The sequence below is a fragment of the Malaclemys terrapin genome, chromosome 12 (assembly GCF_027887155.1).
Source record: "Malaclemys terrapin pileata isolate rMalTer1 chromosome 12, rMalTer1.hap1, whole genome shotgun sequence".
NCBI classification, from domain to species: domain Eukaryota; kingdom Metazoa; phylum Chordata; order Testudines; family Emydidae; genus Malaclemys; species Malaclemys terrapin.
Genome location: NC_071516.1, coordinates 1,320,435 through 1,339,296, shown reverse-complemented (window position 1 = coordinate 1,339,296; position 18,862 = coordinate 1,320,435). Strand labels below are relative to the sequence as shown.

The following is an 18,862-nucleotide window of genomic DNA, read 5'->3' as shown; positions in this document are numbered from 1 at the left end:
CACAGACGCATTTGTCTGATTTTGTGCCTTGTACTGCTCACATACCCTTGTTTGTGCTGCACAGTCAAAGGGGATTTTGCACAGGTTAAGCAAAGCCACAGTGAATTTCTTCAGAATAGAAATGTCTGTCATTCAAGCAATGGAAATCTCTGTGCACCCTCTTTGCTGCATTTGTCTGTGTGTGCATGCCTGCACCTTCAGTTAATAACCAAGATAGATTCACTTTATTCTTGCTACACAGCAGAGATCCCTCTCAATATGTCCCTTGAGAACACGGTGGTCGCTTCTCTTCCAAGGCCTAACAGGGTTTTACAGCAAAAGTAATAAGCCTCGTGTCAACGTTTTCAAGGAAGCTGACAACACAATTCTGGTTTTCTCCCTTTGTTGCCTTTTTAAGTAAACTGAACCTTTTTTGCTCAAGGCAGCGCCTGAGATTCCACACTGCATAAAGTGCTTCCTGGCCTGCAGAAACCTGAACTGTGCTGGAAGAAAGACTTTAATTGAATGTGACATTTCTAAACCTCCTGTGGTGGCCACCATCTTGCTGATAAATTATCTCATTCGTGAGAGGCAGCATAGCATAAACAAGGCTCCATGCCTGGGCACAAGGTGCATCCTCAAGCAATTCTATCTCCTCTAGGTCTCACCTGGTCTCAGACCTCTCTTCTGTCTCCACTGCTCACAGTTTCGGTCACCCTCAATCCTCTATTCTCCTGCTTCTTCCGTAATTATTTTAGGCAAATCTGTTTATCCCCACCTCTGCAATATCAGCCATCTGCCCCTCTGCTGAAGTGCTCATCCAGCCTCTATCTCCTCCTGATCTCACTGGTGCAACTCCCGTCTCAATGACCCCCAGTCACAGATCAGTGTCTTCAAGAGCAGAATGCTGCCACCCATCTTCCCACACATACAAAGGGCGATGCCCACTGCAGGCTCTCTTTGAATACCGCTGCTAGCTCTCCATTAATTCAGGGCTCAGTTCAAAACTGCCCTCGTTATTGAAACAGTTGCCTCATGTGCATTGACTATTTCTTGTTTGCTCCCTCCTCTCATCAGCTACCCATCTTCTCTCTTGCCATTGTCAGCATAAGAACTTTCTCTGCAGTTCCTGCCATATGGAATAGCCTTCCTGTATCACTCTGCTCTGATTCGCTACGCCTTTTATTTTTAACTTTCACTATATTAACCCTGTGGAACATTTTCGCATCCATTTAGTTAAGCAGAATAAAGATGTATCATACAGAGGCCCAGTATATAAAGGCTGAAAATCAATTTCAGCTCTGCTTTAATAAGAACATTTGCCCAGTTTTTGTGGAATGTGTCACTTAAAAATACATTAACTGAAGACACTCAACACTGACTATGGTTTGCTATTTAATGGGAGAGTAGATGAAGGCTGTGTGCAGTCCCCAAGGGAAGTAAGAAAACAAGTTCACACAAGGTGCAAGTTTCCTTTGCTGGTGGATATATTGTCTTAAATCTCAACATAAGTAACCCAGACCTGTTTTCATTCTTTTGTCGTCCATGGGAATCTCTTGGGTCACTTTATCTGCTAAGCTAACCATTCAGCTGAAGGACACCACACTGTCTGGCAGCTCTGGATATATGATCTCACTAATGGAGCAGTTACACCAGCGATACAGACCTGCTAACATGCTTGGAAGCACTAGACAAAGAATATAGCATGCTCCTCGGAAATAGCCAGGAGTCAAGCCACAGAACATTCCTACCTAGCTCTCCTCTCTCCCACACCAGGTGAACGAAACATCTGTTAGAACAACTTGGGAGTTGGTAGACCTTGGGCGGGTGTAAGGGGGGGGGGGGGGGGGGGGGACTACATACACTTAATTTCTTTCTTAAACTTCTTCAAACTTAAGCTAACCCCCCCCCCCCTGAAAAAACAAAACAACAACAAAGGAACCAGCTGCAGGAGTATAAAGAGCATGCAGTCAGAAGTGGGGGCAACCCAGTTAATTGCACCCAATGCAGCATGTATGATTACCTGCCCTATGGGCAGATGGCGTACGTGTGCAGTCGGTGCAAGGAGCTCCTGGCCCTCAGAGACCGTGTACCGGCTTTGGAGACCAGGGTGGCTGAGCCGGAGGAGCTAAGGGGGACAGAGAGGTACACAGATGAGACTTTCCGGGACACAGTAGAACGTCCCACCCCTGGTCTGACGGCCTCTGTGATGTTGAAGAGGATGAAAGTCTCAGGGAAGGAGAACATCCAACCGGAGCACAGGGAAATGATCCCATAGTTGGGATCCTCCTTCCAGATGATGTCATGGTATCCTCTCGCACTGAGGATACCTCTCTGGGGGAGGGAACTCCAATTATTAGGAAGACAGGTATTAGTAATGGGCAATTTGATCATTAGAAACATAGATAGCTGGGTTTGCAATGACCAGGAGAACTACATGACTTGCCTGCCTGGTGCAAAGGTTGCGGATCTCTCAAGACATCTAGATAGGCTTACGTGTAGTGCTTGGGAAGAACCGGTGGTCGTGGTACATGTGGGTACCAATGACATAGGGAGGATAGGAGAGAGGTCCTGGAGGCCAAATTTAGACTGCTAGGTAGGAGATTGAAGTCCAGGACCTCCATGGTAGCATTCTCTGAAATGCTTCCAGTTCCATGCACAGGGCCAGTTAGACAAGCAGAACTGCAGGGTCTCAATGCGTGGATGAGACAATGGTGTAGGGAGAAGGGGTTTAGATTTACTAGGAACTGGGGAAACTTTTGGGAAAGGGGAAGCCTGTACAGGAAGGATGGGCTCCACCCTAAATGAAAATGGAACCAGATTGCTGGCACTAAAATTAAAAAGGTTGTAGAGCAGTTTTTAAACTAAGGGCTGGGGGAAAGCAGACAGGTGCGGAGGAGCCGGACAGACACATCCCTTAAGAGAGGATCTACTGATGGAGATTCTCTGTGTCCTAGTAAGGAGGAGAGGAGGGAAGAGGATAAAATACAGGTAGGACCTGATGAGAAACAGTCAAATGAAAAAGAAGTCTCATTCAATTACATCATGTAATGGGAGACAGCTAAAAAGTGACAAGTTTTTAAAGGGCTTATATACAAATGCTAGAAGTCTAAATAATAAGATGGGTGAACTAGAGTGCCCCATATTAAATAAGGATATTGATATAATAGGCATCACAGAAACTTGGTGGAATGAGGATAATCAATGGGACACAGTAATACCAGGTACAAAATCTATCTGAAGGACAGACCAGGTCATTCTGGTGTGGGAGTGGCATTATATGTGAAAGAAAGTGTAAAATCAAATGAAGTAAAAATCTTAAATGAACCAAACTGTACCATAGAATCTCTATGGATAGTAATTCCATGCTCTAATAAGAAGAATATAGCAGTAGGAATATATTACCAACCACCTGACCAGGATGGTGATAATGACTGTGAAATGCTCAGGGAGCTTAGAGAGGGTATTAAAATAAAAAACTCAATAATAATGGGGGATTTCAACTACGTATCTCCATATTGACTGGGTACATGCCACCTCAGGATGGGATGCAGAGATAAAGTTTCTTTACACCTTAAATGACTGCTTCTTGGAGCAGCTAGTCCTGGAACCCACCAGAGGAGAGGCAATTCTTGATTTAGTCCTAAGTGGAGCACAGGATCAGGTCCAAGAGGTGAATATAGCTGGACCCCTTGGTAATAGTGACTATAATATAATTGAATTCAACATCCCTGTGGCGGGGAAAACACCACAGCAGCCCAACACCATAGCATTTAATTTCAGAAAGGGGAACTACACAAAAATGCGGAGGTTAGTTAAACATAGGGTGACCAGATGTCCTGATTTTATAGGGACAGTCCTGATTTTTGGGTCTTTTTCTTATATAGGCACCTATTACTCCCCACCCCCTGTCCCGATTTTTCACACTTGCTATCTGGTCACCCTAGTTAAACAGAAATTAAAAGGTCCAGCGCTAAAAGTGAAATCCCTGCAAGCTGGATGGAAACTTTTTAAAGACACCATAATAGAGGCTCAACTTTAATGTTTAGCCCAAATTAAAAATCATAGTAAGAGAACCAAAAACGAGCCACCGTGGCTAAACAACAAAGTAAAAGCAGCAGTGAGAGGCAAAAAGGCATCCTTTAAAAAGTGGAAGTTAAATCCTAGTGAAGAAAATAGAAAGGAGCATAAACTCTGGCAAATGAAGTGTAAAAATATAATTAGGAAGGCCAAAAAAGAATTTGAAGAACAGCTAGCCAAAGACTCCAAAAGTAATAGCAAAAAAAGTTTTAAGTACATCAGAAGCAGGAAGCCTGCTACACAACCAGTGGGGCCACTGGACAATTGAGATGCTAAAGGAGCACTCACAGACGATAAGAACATTGCGGAGAACCTAAATGAATTCTTTGCATCCGTCTTCACGCTTGAGGATGTGAGGGAGATTCCCAAACATGAGCCATTCTTTTTAGGTGACAAATCTGAGGAACTCTCTCAGATTGAGGGGTCATTAGAGGAGGTTTTGGAACAAACTGATAAACTAAACAATAATAAGTCACCAGGACCAGATGGTATTCACCCAAGAGTTCTGAAGGAACTCAAATGTGAAATTGCAGGACTACTAACTGCAGTCTGTAACCTATCATTTAAATCAGCTTCTGTGCCAAATGACTGGAGGATAGTTAATGTGATGCCAATTTTTAAAAAGGGCTCCAGAGGTGAACCCGGCAATTACAGGCCACTAAGCCTGACTTCAGTACCAGGAAAACTGGTTGAAACTATAGTAAAGAACAAAATTGTCAGGCATAAAGATGAACATAATTTGTTGGGGAATAGTCAACATAGTTTTTGTAAAGGGAAATCATGCCTCACCAATGTACTAGAATTTTTTGAGGGGGTCAACAAGCATGTGGACCAAGGGGATCCAGTGGATATAGTGTACAGTAACTCCTCACTTAATGTTGTAGTTCTGTTCCTGAAAAATGCTACTTTAAGTGAAACAATGTTAAGCGAACCCAATTTCCCCATAAGAATTAATGTAAATAGGGGGATTAGGTTCCTGGGAATTTTTTTTGCCAGACAAAAGACTATTATACACACATATACATAGTATAAGTTTTAAACAACTGAATACTGTACACAGCAATACTGATTGTGAAGCTTGGTTGAGGTGGTGGAGTCAGAGGGTGGGATATTTCCCAGGGAATGCCTTGCTGCTAAATGATGAACTAGCACTCGGCAGAGCCCGCAAGGGTTAACACATTGTTGTTAATGTAGCCTCACACTCTACCAGGCAGCACGAATGGAGGGAGGGGAGACAGCATGGCAGAGAGAGACAGAGACACACACCTTGTGTGTGAGAATTGCGCATTGCCCCTTTAAGTACACTGACCCCACTCCAAGTACTCTACCTTTTTAAGTAGATCAGCAAGTTGAGACAGCAGCTGCTGACAGCAAGCTCCCTCCATCCTAAGCCCTGTCGTGTCCCCACTCCCTCCTGCTCTGTGGATGGGGTAAAGGAGCGGGGGAGAGGGGAACACCCTTACATTAGCATGTCTTCCCCCTCCCCCCCCTTGAACAGCAAGCAGGAGGCTCCCGGGAGCAGCTCCAAGGCAGAGGGCAGGAGCAGCACATGGCAGTGGGGGGAGGGAAAGCTGAACTGCCGGACAACTGACAGCCTGCTGGGCAGCTGCCACACAGGGAACTTACGGGAGCGGGGAGCTGATAGGGGAGCTGCCAGCTCACCCTGGTTCCAAGCCCCCACCAGCTAACTCCAAAGAGCTGGTCTTTCTGCAAACAGTGGACAAAGCAGCGGCTGCCAAACAATGTTATAAGGGAGCATTGAGATAATGTTGCCCACTTCGTATTTACAATGTCACCAGAAAGTGAGAACAGGCATTCACATGGCACTTTTGTAGCTGGCGTTGCAAGGTATTTACGTGTCAGATATGCTAAACATTCGTATGCCCCTTCATGCTTCGGCCACCATTCCAGAGGACATGCTTGTTTGCTGATGATGCTCATTAAACAAATAATGTATTAATTAAATTAGTGACTGAACTCCTTGAGGGAGAATTGTAGGTCTCCTGCTCTATTTTACCTGCATTTTGCCATATATTTCATGTTATAGCAGTCTCGGATGATGACCCAGCACATATTGTTCGTTTTAAGAACACTGTCACAGCAGATTTCTAAAGATAGCTACAGCACTCGACCCAAGGTTTAAGAATCGGAAGTGCCTTCCAAAATCTGAGAGGGATGATGTGTGGAGCATGCTTTCAAAAGTCTTAAAAGAGCAACACTCTGATGAGTAAACTACAGAACTCAAACCACCAAAAAAGAAAATCAACTTTCTGCTCGTGGCATCTGACTCAGATGATGAAAATGAACATGCGTCGGTCCGCACTGCTTTGGATCGTTATCAAGCAGAACCCGTCGTCAGCACGGATGCGTGTCCTCCAGAATGGTGGTTGAAACATGAAGGGACATATGAATCTTTAGCGCCTCTGGCACATAAATACCTTGCAACGCCAGCTACAAAAGTGCCATGCAAATGCCTGTTCTCACTTTCAGGTGACATTGTAAATAAGAAGAGGGCAGCATTATTTCCTGCAAATGTAAACAAACTTGTTTGTCTGAGTGATTGGCTGAACAAGAAGCAGGACTGAGTGGACTTGTAGGCTCTAAAGTTTTACATTGATTTGTTTTTGAGTGCAGTTTTTTTCTTTACATAATTCTATGTTTGTACATTCAACTTTCATGATAAAGAGATTGCACTACAATACTTGTATTAGCTGAAATGAAAAATACTATTTCTTTGGTTTTTTACAGAGCAAATATTTGTAATCAAAAATAAATATAAAGTGAGCAATGTACACTGTAAAATATTTAAATAAATGGTATTCTATTATTGTTTAATTGCACGATTAATCGGGATTAATTTTTTTAATTGCTTGACAGCCCTAAAATAAACCCCATACCAAAAAGGTGTTAAGAAACATGCATTAGAAATGGGAATCAAAGGACATGCCTGCAGCACAGAAAGAGTGAACTGTGTATGTTCAAGTTCTTTTATATCCTTTAAGAGAGACGTAATTATTTCACTGTTAGTGAGAGGGTCGGACTCCCAGCCCACAGAAAGGGAACAGAACAGACAGCACAGGTTGCAGCAATAAAAGCTCCCACTCAGTGCCCTTAACTTTGACCTACAGGAACCACTTTTAGCAAGCGGTGAGTAGTTCGCTCTCCAGGCCCAGCCAGTCACTGTTCCCTCTGAAATGTGCAACAAGGAGACAAATCGATGCCACGTGTGATGGTGGTTTGGGGATGTGAACATCCGTCTAGAAGTTTCAGAGTAACAGCCGTGTTAGTCTGTATCCGCAAAAAGAAGAACAGGAGTACTTGTGGCACCTTAGAGACTAACAAATTTATTAGAGCATAAGCTTTCGTGGACTACAGCCCACTTCTTCGGATGCATATAGAATGGAACATATAATGAGGAGATATATATACACACATACAGAGAGCATAAACAGGTGGGAGTTGTCTTACTAACTCTGAGAGGCCAATTAATTAAGAGAAAAAAAAAAAAAAAAAAAAAAAAAACTTTTGAAGTGATAATCAAGCTAGCCGAGTACAGACAGTGTGATAAGAAGTGTGAGAGTACTTACAAGGGGAGATAGTCAACGTTTGTAATGGCTCAGCCATTCCCAGTCCTTATTCAAACCGGAGTTGATTGTGTCTAGTTTGCATATCAATTCTAGCTCTGCAGTCTCTCTTTGGAGTCTGTTTTTGAAGTTTTTCTGTTGTAATATAGCCACCCGCAGGTCTGTCACTGAATGACCAGACAGGTTAAAGTGTTCTCCCACTGGTTTTTGAGTATTTTGATTCCTGATGTCAGATTTGTGTCCATTAATTCTTTTGCGTAGAGACTGTCCGGTTTGGCCAATGTACATGGCAGAGGGGCATTGCTGGCACATGATGGCATAGATCACATTGGTAGATGTGCAGGTGAACGAGCCCCTGATGGTATGGCTGATGTGATTAGGTCCTATGATGATGTCACTTGAATAGATATGTGGACAGAGTTGGCATCGGGGTTTGTTACAAGGATAGGTTCCTGGGTTAGTGGTTTTGTTCAGTGATGTGTGGTTGCTGGTGAGTATTTGCTTTAGGTTGGGGGGTTGTCTGTAAGCGAGGACAGGTCTGTCTCCCAAGATCTGTGAGAGTAAAGGATCATCTTTCAGGATAGGTTGTAGATCTCTGATGATGCGCTGGAGAGGTTTTAGTTGGGGGCTGAAGGTGACAGCTAGTGGTGTTCTGTTATTTTCTTTGTTGGGCCTGTCTTGTAGGAGGTGACTTCTGGGTACTCGTCTGGCTCTGTCAATCTGTTTTTTCACTTCAGCAGGTGGGTATTGTAGTTTTAAGAATGCTTGATAGAGATCTTGTAGGTGCTTGTCTCTATCCGAGGGATTGGAGCAAATGCGGTTATATCTTAGAGCTTGGCTGTAGACAATGGATCGTGTGGTGTGTCCTGGATGGAAGCTGGAGGCATGTAGGTAAGTGTAGCGGTCAGTAGGTTTCCGGTATAGGGTGGTATTGATGTGACCATCGCTTATTAGCACAGTAGTGTCCAGGAAATGGACCGCTTGTGTGGATTGATCTAGGCTGAGGTTGATGGTGGGATGGAAATTATTGAAATCATGGTGAAATTCCTCAAGGGCTTCTTTTCCATGGGTCCAGATGATGAAGATGTCATCAATGTAGCGCAAGTAGAGTAGGGGCGTTAGGGGACGAGAGCTAAGGAAGCGTTGTTCTAAGTCAGCCATAAAAATGTTGGCATATTGTGGGGCCATGCGGGTACCCATAGCAGTGCCGCTGACTTGAAGGTATATATTGTCCCCAAATGTGAAATAGTTGTGGGTGAGGACAAAATCACAAAGTTCAGCCACCAGGTTAGCTGTGACATTATCAGGGATACTGTTCCTGATAGCTTGTAGTCCATCTTTGTGTGGAATATTGGTGTAGAGGGCTTCTACGTCCATAGTGGCCAGGATGGTGTTTTCTGGAAGATCACCGATGGATTGTAGTTTCCTCAGGAAGTCAGTGGTGTCTCGAAGATAGCTGGGAGTGCTGGTAGCGTAGGGTCTTAGGACAGAGTCTACATAACCAGACAAGCCTGATGTTAGGGTGCCAATGCCTGAGATGATGGGGCGTCCAGGATATCCAGGTTTATGGATCTTGGGTAGCAAATAGAATACCCCTGGTCGGGGTTCTAGGCATGTGTCTGTACGGATTTGTTCCTGTGCTTTGTCAGGGAGTTTTTTTAGCAGATGGTGTAGTTTCTTTAGGTAATCCTCAGTGGGATCAGAGGATAATGGCCTGTAGAATGTGGTGTTAGAGAGCTGTCTAGCAGCCTCCTGGTCATATTCCAATTTATTCATGATGACGACAGCACCTCCTTTGTCAGCCTTTTTGATTATGATGTCAGGGTTGTTTCTGAGGCTGTAGATGGCGTTGTGTTCAGCATGGCTGAGGTTATGTGGCAAGTGATGTTGCTTTTCCACAATTTCAGCCTTTGCACGTCGACGGAAGCAATCTATGTAGAAATCCAGTCTGTTGTTTCGACCGTCTAGAAGGAATCAGGCAGAACACCAACTCCTGTTGCCAGGTTAAAAAGCCAGATGACAATGTCTTCTGGCTGCTGCTGACCTGTGCTGGATTTGAATAGTTCAAGGCTCTGCCTCACAAGCAATCCAGTCCCCTTTATCATTGACTAACATGTGAAGATCCAGACCCCTGCTCAAGCTTTGATAAGTCCTACTCTTCCCCTGTCACCACTCTGGGTGAGGAGCCCTATTTCCAAAACTGCAACTCCTTTCGGAGACTGCAGCAACAACACAGATGTTGCTGGCAGTTTAATTGTGCTCTGTCCTTCATTGCTCCTTTATGGCCACTAAAAAAAGAAAAAAGTGTCAAGGGAAAAATTTTCCCCTTGTCATAGGTTTCCAGCTGGGATCCTGGTGAAGAGGCTGGTGAACATCACATTCCAAAAAAGGGAAAAAAGCCATTAAAAATCCAAACGGTAATTCCCACCCACGTGGCACAAGTGCTCCAGATATTTAGTTCCGCACGACGAGCTTAGCCACTTAGTATTAGAAACAACCTAGAGGCAGGGGGAGGCTTCCCCCTCGTCCTTGCCTTTGGAGCTTTTCTTTAATTAGCCTTAAGAAAACACAGCGCTCCTGTCTGAACAATCCCTGTTTCTGGTTCTTTATTCAGTTCCTCACTGCTGCGCGTTACCCGGCCATACATCATTTCTCACTGGCATTTGCTAGCAGCCTCCACAGACAGCTCAGTGCACCAGGGAGAACTGGACAGACACACTCAACATGCCATTGTGAGGCTTGGGCAGAGCCCAAGTCAAGTCAGAGCAGATACGCTTCACCAGCAAAGGGGGGAGGAGGAGGACTGGGGAGTTACGGTGTGACACAAAACGTGCCTGGATAGGAAATGCACATTTATATCTGTTCCCCAAAAGCAGTTTCACCTCAGCTTTCACTAAAGCACCCCACCAATCTGGTCAATCAATGTTGCGAGGATAACATCTGGATACAAAAAAAAAGCACGCTGTTCAGAGGCCCCCACAACCTGTCGTCTGTTTTTGTAGGAGTCCAAATTCTTAGTGGGTTAGTGGACTGACCGATAGTGTTCTTTCACCTGATTTTCCAGGACAGAATTATACTTGCATCTTCCAGAAGCTACTTTACCTCAGTAATGCCTCACTAGGGGACGTTTCTCCAAAAAAATCACTTCTTGTGCATAAAATTCAGAACTGGGATTGTTCCACAGACCTATCAGGGATGTGAGCTGGATGGAGGATTATATCAGTGAGATATTCAGATGTGAGAGAGTGGACTGGATGGAGACACAAGCACATTAAGAATCTCTGGCTATATCAAAGGGGAATATTGCATTGGGACAAAGGGGTATCACCCAAAAAGGAATGTGTTCTCCAAACTAGTACCTGGATTGATTACAGGTGCATTTAGCAACCAGCTGGCAGGGAGACACCACCCAATTTGTTTCACTAGTGGCAGTACTTGTTGACGCTGCTGGACATTTTTCCAACTCCTCTTGTGGCAGAGAGGTTGCTGGTGAGTAGTAGTAGAGTGTGTGTTTTTTGTTTTTTAGCTTTTTTAGGAAAAGGAGTTATGGATCTGAGAAGACCCAAGTAAAACAGAGGGAGAAGAGAAGAGAAGAGAAGAGGCAGAGCATGAGGACAGAGGTGTCTGGACACAAGCTGCATGTGTTGTTGTGGTTAAGTGTGAATGAGATCGAGAAGTCAGATATATGTACCTGAGCATGAGGTTCATCAGCTGTAGCCCCTCCCCTTTCAGGAAGCGATCTCGGTTGGAGCTCAGCATTAGACAGGAACAGAGAGAGTCAAACAGGTTCTCCATCATTTCCTGCTCCTCGGCCGTGCTTGGATTGTGTCGTTTAAACACCTGCATGCCAAAGGGGACAAAAAAATGTAAGCCCTTACTTGGTTGCACATGAACACTGACATCAAACACAAATTAACATTTTGCAGGGCAAAACTTCAGAGTTTAACTTGTAAATTACAATTTTGCACAAGCCTGCAACTGTGATGGTAGCAACCACCCTCTCGGTGCATTACCCCCCATATCTCTGCGCCTTTCTCATTCCATTTGGCGTGATGGACTGTTATTGCCATGTCCCAAATGGTTGCTAGCAAATGGGATTAGAGCAGAGGTGGGAAAACTACGGCCTGTGGGCCACCTCTGGCCTGCGGGACCCTCCTACCTGGCCAACCTACCACGACCCCACTAGCATCCCTCAATAGTCACTTATGCCATTCCTGACTTCCTCCCAACCAATCTCTGCCCAACAATTCCACATAATTGTTAGTTTTTCCTATGATTTTTTTCTTCTGCACCCCAAAGACAAGGCCTCCCCTGTTGTCACTAGTCTTTACTCCTGGTTATTTGCTTAGTTTCTTCCTCAACCCTTCTCTGTATGCAAGTCTCAATGACTATGATACAGCTGAACAGTCCTTGATAGTGAACACCAGAAGTAGTTGTTGAGTGAAGCAAATATAAGCCTGAGCCTAGACCTTACCCACGCACGTCACTCTCACTTCAGCGAACAAGTAGTAGTTAAGGATACAAACCTGAGTAAACCCCCTTAAAGGGCAAATAGGCAATGTGGTCTAGTGCACTGAGCAGAGGATCCCAGGAGCACCTGAATTCTAATCCTTGCTTTACCTCCAAGTCTTGATGTAGCTTTAGGTAAACCATTAACTTCTCTCGTGCCTCAGTACTCACATCTCTAAAATGGGGACAACCCCCATCGGGCTTGGAGGGTGAGCTCCCAGTGGAAGTTTCTAACGTACTATGAAAGTGCTGAAGAGTGAGCATTATAATGCAACAATGTATACAAGCTGCCAAGACAGAACAATACCTAGCATCTGTTCCACTCCTGCTACTATTTTTGCTCACCACTATTTTCAACCCCAATCAGTGAGTCTCTCAATGGCAGACCAGAAGCAAATGAATTACTCACAGATAACTGCTGAAGCAGCACATCGATCCCATCCAGCTCCCCAAGCAATTCCCTGTTGTCTAGAGGGGAAAAAAAGAGAGGAAAAAATGAAGCTAACTGTCAGATTTTACAGCCGTCTAACACTGATACATCAGCAAACAAAATCAATACGGCTTGACAGAGTACAAAAGCTGCAGAGAGAGAGAGAGAGAAAGCAAGGGGAAGCCAGAGGCAGGAGAGTGCTGTCATGATCTGAAACAAGCCTGGATCCTATCCTAACAGAATATCAATACCAGGGGTGCATCTCACCATCATTATTCTGGAGCAGAATGGCCAGCACCTCACTGCAGTACAGCTTGTTGGCATCAAAAGGCATCTTTGCCTGTTGGAAAAAACAAGGATAAGAAACCCCTCAGGGGCACTGCTCTGGGTGTTTATTTTGATGTAGAGAACGTGCTAAGCAGATCACTCAACACATGAGCAACGATTAAAACAAAACACAAACAGCAATAATCTTACAATCTGACTCCGTGCCAAGAAAAAAATTAATTCTTCTCACTGATTTAAAAACAACAATCAAATCAACTCTGATCCCTGCCGATATCCTCAGAGGTAAAAGCTTGTGTAACCAAGTACGCCTGGCAGTGGGCTTGGAAAGTCTACAAACTGGGATGCTGAACATGGCCTGCCACTGGGCACTTATAGGAAGAAATGTGTTGACAGATTTTCCATACCCACTTACAGAAATAAAGATTATACATAGGTCTGTACGCACGTATCCTCACCCCAGTGTGAACAACCTATACCCACCTCACCAGGAACTGAATTAGGGTCAAATGAATCACAGTGAAGCTACCCAGTGGCAAACACGGACCTCACACACCCTGAATACAGTCAGGAAACCAGAGTTCACATCTCTTTAATCTTGTGAAAGAGCCAGGTCTCTTTAGAGACCTCTGGCCAGAGCCTTTGTCCTACGTCTCCTCCTGAGGACGGGATCTCCAGCAGCACAGAGCCCTTACCACATGCTGAGGCACTGGTTTAATTCTCTTCTCCTGGAACCGGCACTATCTACTAACTCATCAACGCCACTTCTTGAGAAAAACAAGATTCTGCTTGCAGGTGCTGACTGGACGGAGACTTCTTATGCTTATCCCAGCCCACGATGTGGTCCTGGACCAGCACATCTGTTTGCATGCAAAGGGATAACGCGGTTGGCTCAAAAGAAGCCTGAATGCGTTCGGGGAATAAATCAGCAGCATGCTCTCGAGGACTGCAATGCAACTTAACAGATTGAGGGCTCACTCACTGACCAAAAAATAAATAAAAAGGGAACCAAAAGCCCACACAAAGCAAGGAAGGTATTTCCCATCCAATACTGAAGCAATGGGAGGGGGCAGGCGTGTGTCTGCGGTGGCAGAAACGTTCAAATCAGCCAAGTATTGCCAAAAGCAAGGGTCACTGAATGAAATTTCATTAGTGTGCACCTTCCCACAATGACAGCTGTAAACAAGAGCAAACACTGCCTGACCACACTGCACTTACACCCCACAGAAATTAAAACATGTCAGAATGAAGACAATGCCTGCCTTCAGCACCAGGCTTGCCAGCCTGTCAGCGTTCACGTTCGGCTGCACTAACCAGGGGAATCCAAGTGGTGATTATTTTGCTTTCCTAAGTTTCTAAGTCTTTCAGCTGTCAGAGTAATTACATAGCAGAAAGTAGGTCTGCATTTAGTACATACCTGCCTGGAATACAATTAGCTTTACTTTTTTTGTTTTTAGCCAAAAGAAACATAATTATGTTACCACCTGCAGTCAGAAATTATAGGATACTTCTGCTAACAACTACGAAAGGGACACAGAGGAACATTTGCAGACTTACGCAATTGGTGGAATATATTTTGTGGTTCAGTTGCCTTTTGACTACTAAGGTGTTCTGGGGTAGGGGGGAGAGAGGAGGAGGTTCTCCACTGCTAGAGGTGCTAACTTTGAACAACACAAAGGCAAGGACTTGACCACTAGCATGCCCTCAGCATATGAATAGGGCTGTTAACTCACTGGCTGCAGCAGCACCCCCACCCTCACCTGCTATTTCATAGGGGATGTTTTCATGCACTCTCCATTGTTTTCAACAGACTCTTCGAGGTTAACAACATCTCAGCATTTTCCTTGTGGGCATCCAAATGCTGAACCCTTCTTAAACTTACCCCAGCCCAAGGGCAAACACTCCTTGGCATGCAAAGGATTAAGTACTTGGCTCTTCCTCTGACGTATTTATTTCCCCTTCCTACCAGCTACTGGTTTTTCTGCAGAAGCAGTCAACAAGGCTGTCTTTTCTTTACTTGTCCACCAGCATTACCAGGAGGAACACATGTGACTCAGAAGACAAGCGCTTGCTAGCGCATAACAGCAGTGGAGAACATTAACATGTGGTACCAATGGTCTGGGCTTATTTCTTGGCAACAGTGTAATCAAAACAAAACACAGATCCTTCTGATTCAGAGAACATTCCCCATCACATCCTAATAGTTACACACAAGGGAGCGTGGAGCCTTAACAAGTGAAAATTACTAACATAGGCCCCGATCCTGCAATTGCAGACACCAGGGTGGACTACTACACCCACGCAGAGCCCTGTTGGTATCAATGGGGCTTCTTGCAGGCAGAAGGGTTGATCTACATGGGTTCTCATTGCAGGATCAGAGCCATATTTACCAAACAGATCACATGAGAAACAAACAGAAAAGCAAAGTCTCAGAAAACACAAATTATTACAGAAACTCTACCAGCCTGAGACTCAAATTGGAACACTTCCCCACAGACTCCTGAAGCCCCATGCACAGGTGCTAGCATACAAAAGCATATTCTTCTGATTTTTGGTGCTCCACAAAAAAATTCAAGAGGCACATTTTCCAGTCTGGAAGAGGGAAGGCTTGAAATCTATTGCACTCACAGGTGTTGGGAGTGGAAGTGAAGGAGAAATTTAAGGGATTGTGAAATCTGCATTAAATGAAAGAGTCAATACTAGCCCTGGGCCTTTGGTACTTATGCCGGACATCACCTCAAGCGCAGCAGTTTCCAGGTCACTGGCTTGTTGCTTATTATTGAAAGATGAAAGGGGAATAAACTCACCTTCAGTCTCTTGAGCAACCATTGCATGAGGCCCTGCTGCGCAGCTTCCGTACACATCTCTGGCCGGAACTCTGCCATGTTCTCAACAATCGCTGACAAGAAAGATACAGATCATAGCCTGAGCCCATTTTGTTTCCATTTATGCTCCAGTCCTCTCCCAGCTCCACACTGCTCAGTCAGTTTTAATGTCCTCCCAAGGGCTGCAGTTCTTGTTTCAAAGTTAGAGGTCTTAGTTAAGCTATACTAGGTATAGGGTACGGTCTCAATTTTCTTATTTCCACAGTGATCCATCTTCAGACCGTGTGTTACCAGCTCCTGCAGGGGGAGTCTGAAGAAGCTGTGAACTACCTTTCCCTCATCCCTAGCCAGAGTTCCTGCACCATCCCATGTGGCAACTCCTGCCGGGAAAGGCTGAATTACAAAGATTAGTTCCCACGCAGTGATGTGAACAAAACAAAGATTCCTACTTCCAGCCTCACATTCCTCCAGGTCTCAGGAAGGATGCAGAGCCAGAGAAATGACATCTTTAATTGAGTACCCAAAGTCCCTGACAGCACAGCTTTGAATGTTCTGCAGGTCAAATTTGAACTGGCCACAGAAGCATGTGCGTAAAAAGATGAAATGGAGCCCACCTAATGGATTACTCTAAAGAAACAGAATTTCTTTCTTTTCAGAATTCCTCTCATTTGCTTTAAGCACTGTGCTTTACAGAGAAACAATAACAAACATTTAAAATAAGCAAATACAGTACCTCAGTTGTTAACAAATTGTGGCCCCCAGAGACATACGTGGATGGTCACAAGGTACTAACACTCACTGTTTTCATTTGCATGAAGAGACAAACCAAAATATCTATTTTCCTAACATGATTTGTTATGAAGCCATTGCTGTGGTTGCCAAAAGGATACTACGCGACTGTGAGAGGGGAAGGTGATGACAGAATGGAAGCATTCTGCAAAACAGTTGCCACATTGCACAAAATTTGAGGGCCCCCAAAGTAATGTTGTTACAGCAGTGGTTCTCAACCAGGGGACGTGTACCCTGGGGGTACTCAGAGATCTTCCGTGGGTACATCAACTCATCTACATATTTGCCTAGTTTTGCAACAGGCTACAGGAATAGAGACGTGCACAGATACAAAATTTGCATCCGCATCCGATCCGCGAAACACAAACATGGTCAGCGGCTATCTGCAGATATGCAGAGCTCTATACATAAAAAGCACTAGCCAAGTCAGTACAAACTAAAATTTCATACAGATGACTTGTTTATACTGCTCTATATATCAGTGGTTTTCAAACTGCAGGTGGCAACCCAGTACTGGGTTGTGGAATGTCAGGCACTGGGTCGTGGCGGCTCTGGTCAGCACTGCTGACCGCGCCATTAAAAGTCCTGTCAGCGGTGCTGCCCGGCTAAGGCGGGCTAGTCCCTACCTGTTCTGATGCCGCACTGCACCCTGGAAACGGCCAGCAGCAGGTCCGGCTCCTAGGCAGGGGGACCATGGGGCTCTGCGCGCTGTCCTCGCCTCGAGCACTGGCTATGGAGCTGAGGGGGAGGTGGTGCCCAGGGGCAAGAGCCACGCGGTGCCACTTGTGTGCCTCCGCCTAGAAGCTGGACCTTTGCTGGCCACTTCTGGGGCACAGCGTGGTCCGAGGACAGGCAGGAAGCCTGCCTTAGCATCACTGCTGTGCCGCTGACCGGGAGCCGCCCTAGGTAAGCCCATGTCCCAATCCCCTGCCCCAGTCCTGAGCCCCCCAAACCCCTCATCCCCATCCCCACCCCCAGAGCCTGCACCCCCAGCCTAGAGCCCTGTCCCCCTCCCACAGCCCAACCCTCTGCTCCAGCCCAGATCCCCCTCCCACACCCTGAACCCCTCATTCCCAGCCCCACCGCGCAGCCCTCACCCCCACGCTCCAATCCTCTGCCCCTCCCACACCCCAAACTCCTCATCCTCAGTTCCGTTAGGTCACAGACATCAATTTTCTTCAACTGGGTCGCCAGAAAAAAAGTTTGAAAACCACTGCTCTATACTGATACACTGAAACATAAGTACAATATTTACATTCCAATGGATTTATTTTAGAATGATATGGTAAAAATGAGAAAGTAATTTTTCAGTACTAGTGGCTGTGACACTTCTGTATTTTTATGTCTGATTTTGTAAGCAAGTAGGTTTTAAGTGAGGTGAAGCTTGGGGGGTAGGCAAGACAAATCAGCCTCCTGAAAGGGGGACAGTCGTCTGGAATGGTTGAGAGCCACTGTGTTATAGGATACATTTCCTGGGCTCTAGATCAGGGGTTCTCAGAACAAGTTTTTTGGTGGCCTAAGAGTGTGGCCAGCAACCCTCATTGGTGGCCGCTCTGAAAATGTTTCCAAACCGGAGCCCCACTGCCCTGGATTGAAGCCCAAAGCCTGCTGCGCACACACACTGGCCCCACCTGTTTGCTGAGGTGCTTCCCGGAGCCCCCAGGAGGCTGCGTGGTGAGGCTGCTGGTCCCCTGCTGGCAATGCCAGCAAACACCAAGGCAGCCAGGAGCAACAGCTGGGTGCTGCAGGGAGGGTCCACTGCTTTGCCCCCCTTCCCCTGTCGCCACCCAGGAAGCTGCTGGGCCGCAGAAAAATCCACATTTGAGAAGCCCTGCTCTAGATGGTAACAAATTAATGGCACATTTATTCGTAAGAAACACAGCTGTGGTAACTGAAGATACTCTTTTGGCAGACCACAGAAAAACACATTTAATACTTTAATACATGAAGAGGAGGCAGCCTCTTAAAATAATACAGCTTCCTGTAATGAAGTTATCTGTTGAACAGATTTATGCTTTATTACTAGCCAGCTAAATGAAAGCAGTATTACATGAAATTCACGCAAGGCCTTTTCTGCCCCCTCTGGTAGTTCACAATGGGGACAGACTACACACGCCCGCCCCTCTGTTGACTGTGTCAGAAAGAGATACTGTACTGTAATATCCCCTTACCAAGCGTGTTATGGACTCCGTCAGCCTCTTCTTTTACACCTTCATCTAGGCGCTCTAAATTCTGGACCAGCAAGGCCACAACCTGGCCATCAACCTAAGTCATTGAGGCCACATGGAGAAAAGAGGATTGGGGTGAAGATGGGAAAGAAAGGGGGGAGAGGGGAATCAATAAGCACAACAGAAACACTCCAGAAAGCATGCCTCTGATCA

General features: G+C 45.4%; 1 protein-coding gene across 1 annotated transcript in view; it reads right to left on the bottom strand.

Annotated features, from left to right (window-relative positions):
- The window catches only part of CTNNBL1 (catenin beta like 1), a 97,287-nt gene that overhangs the window by 44,988 nt on the left and 33,437 nt on the right, over nt 1-18,862 (bottom strand). Inside the window, exons 6-10 of the mRNA XM_054045968.1 lie at nt 18,653-18,746; nt 15,675-15,766; nt 12,850-12,922; nt 12,562-12,620; nt 11,335-11,483 (exon numbers count right to left, since the gene is read on the bottom strand). Coding sequence (XP_053901943.1) covers nt 11,335-11,483; nt 12,562-12,620; nt 12,850-12,922; nt 15,675-15,766; nt 18,653-18,746 — 467 coding nt within the window. The remainder of the gene's footprint in view (nt 1-11,334; nt 11,484-12,561; nt 12,621-12,849; nt 12,923-15,674; nt 15,767-18,652; nt 18,747-18,862) is intronic.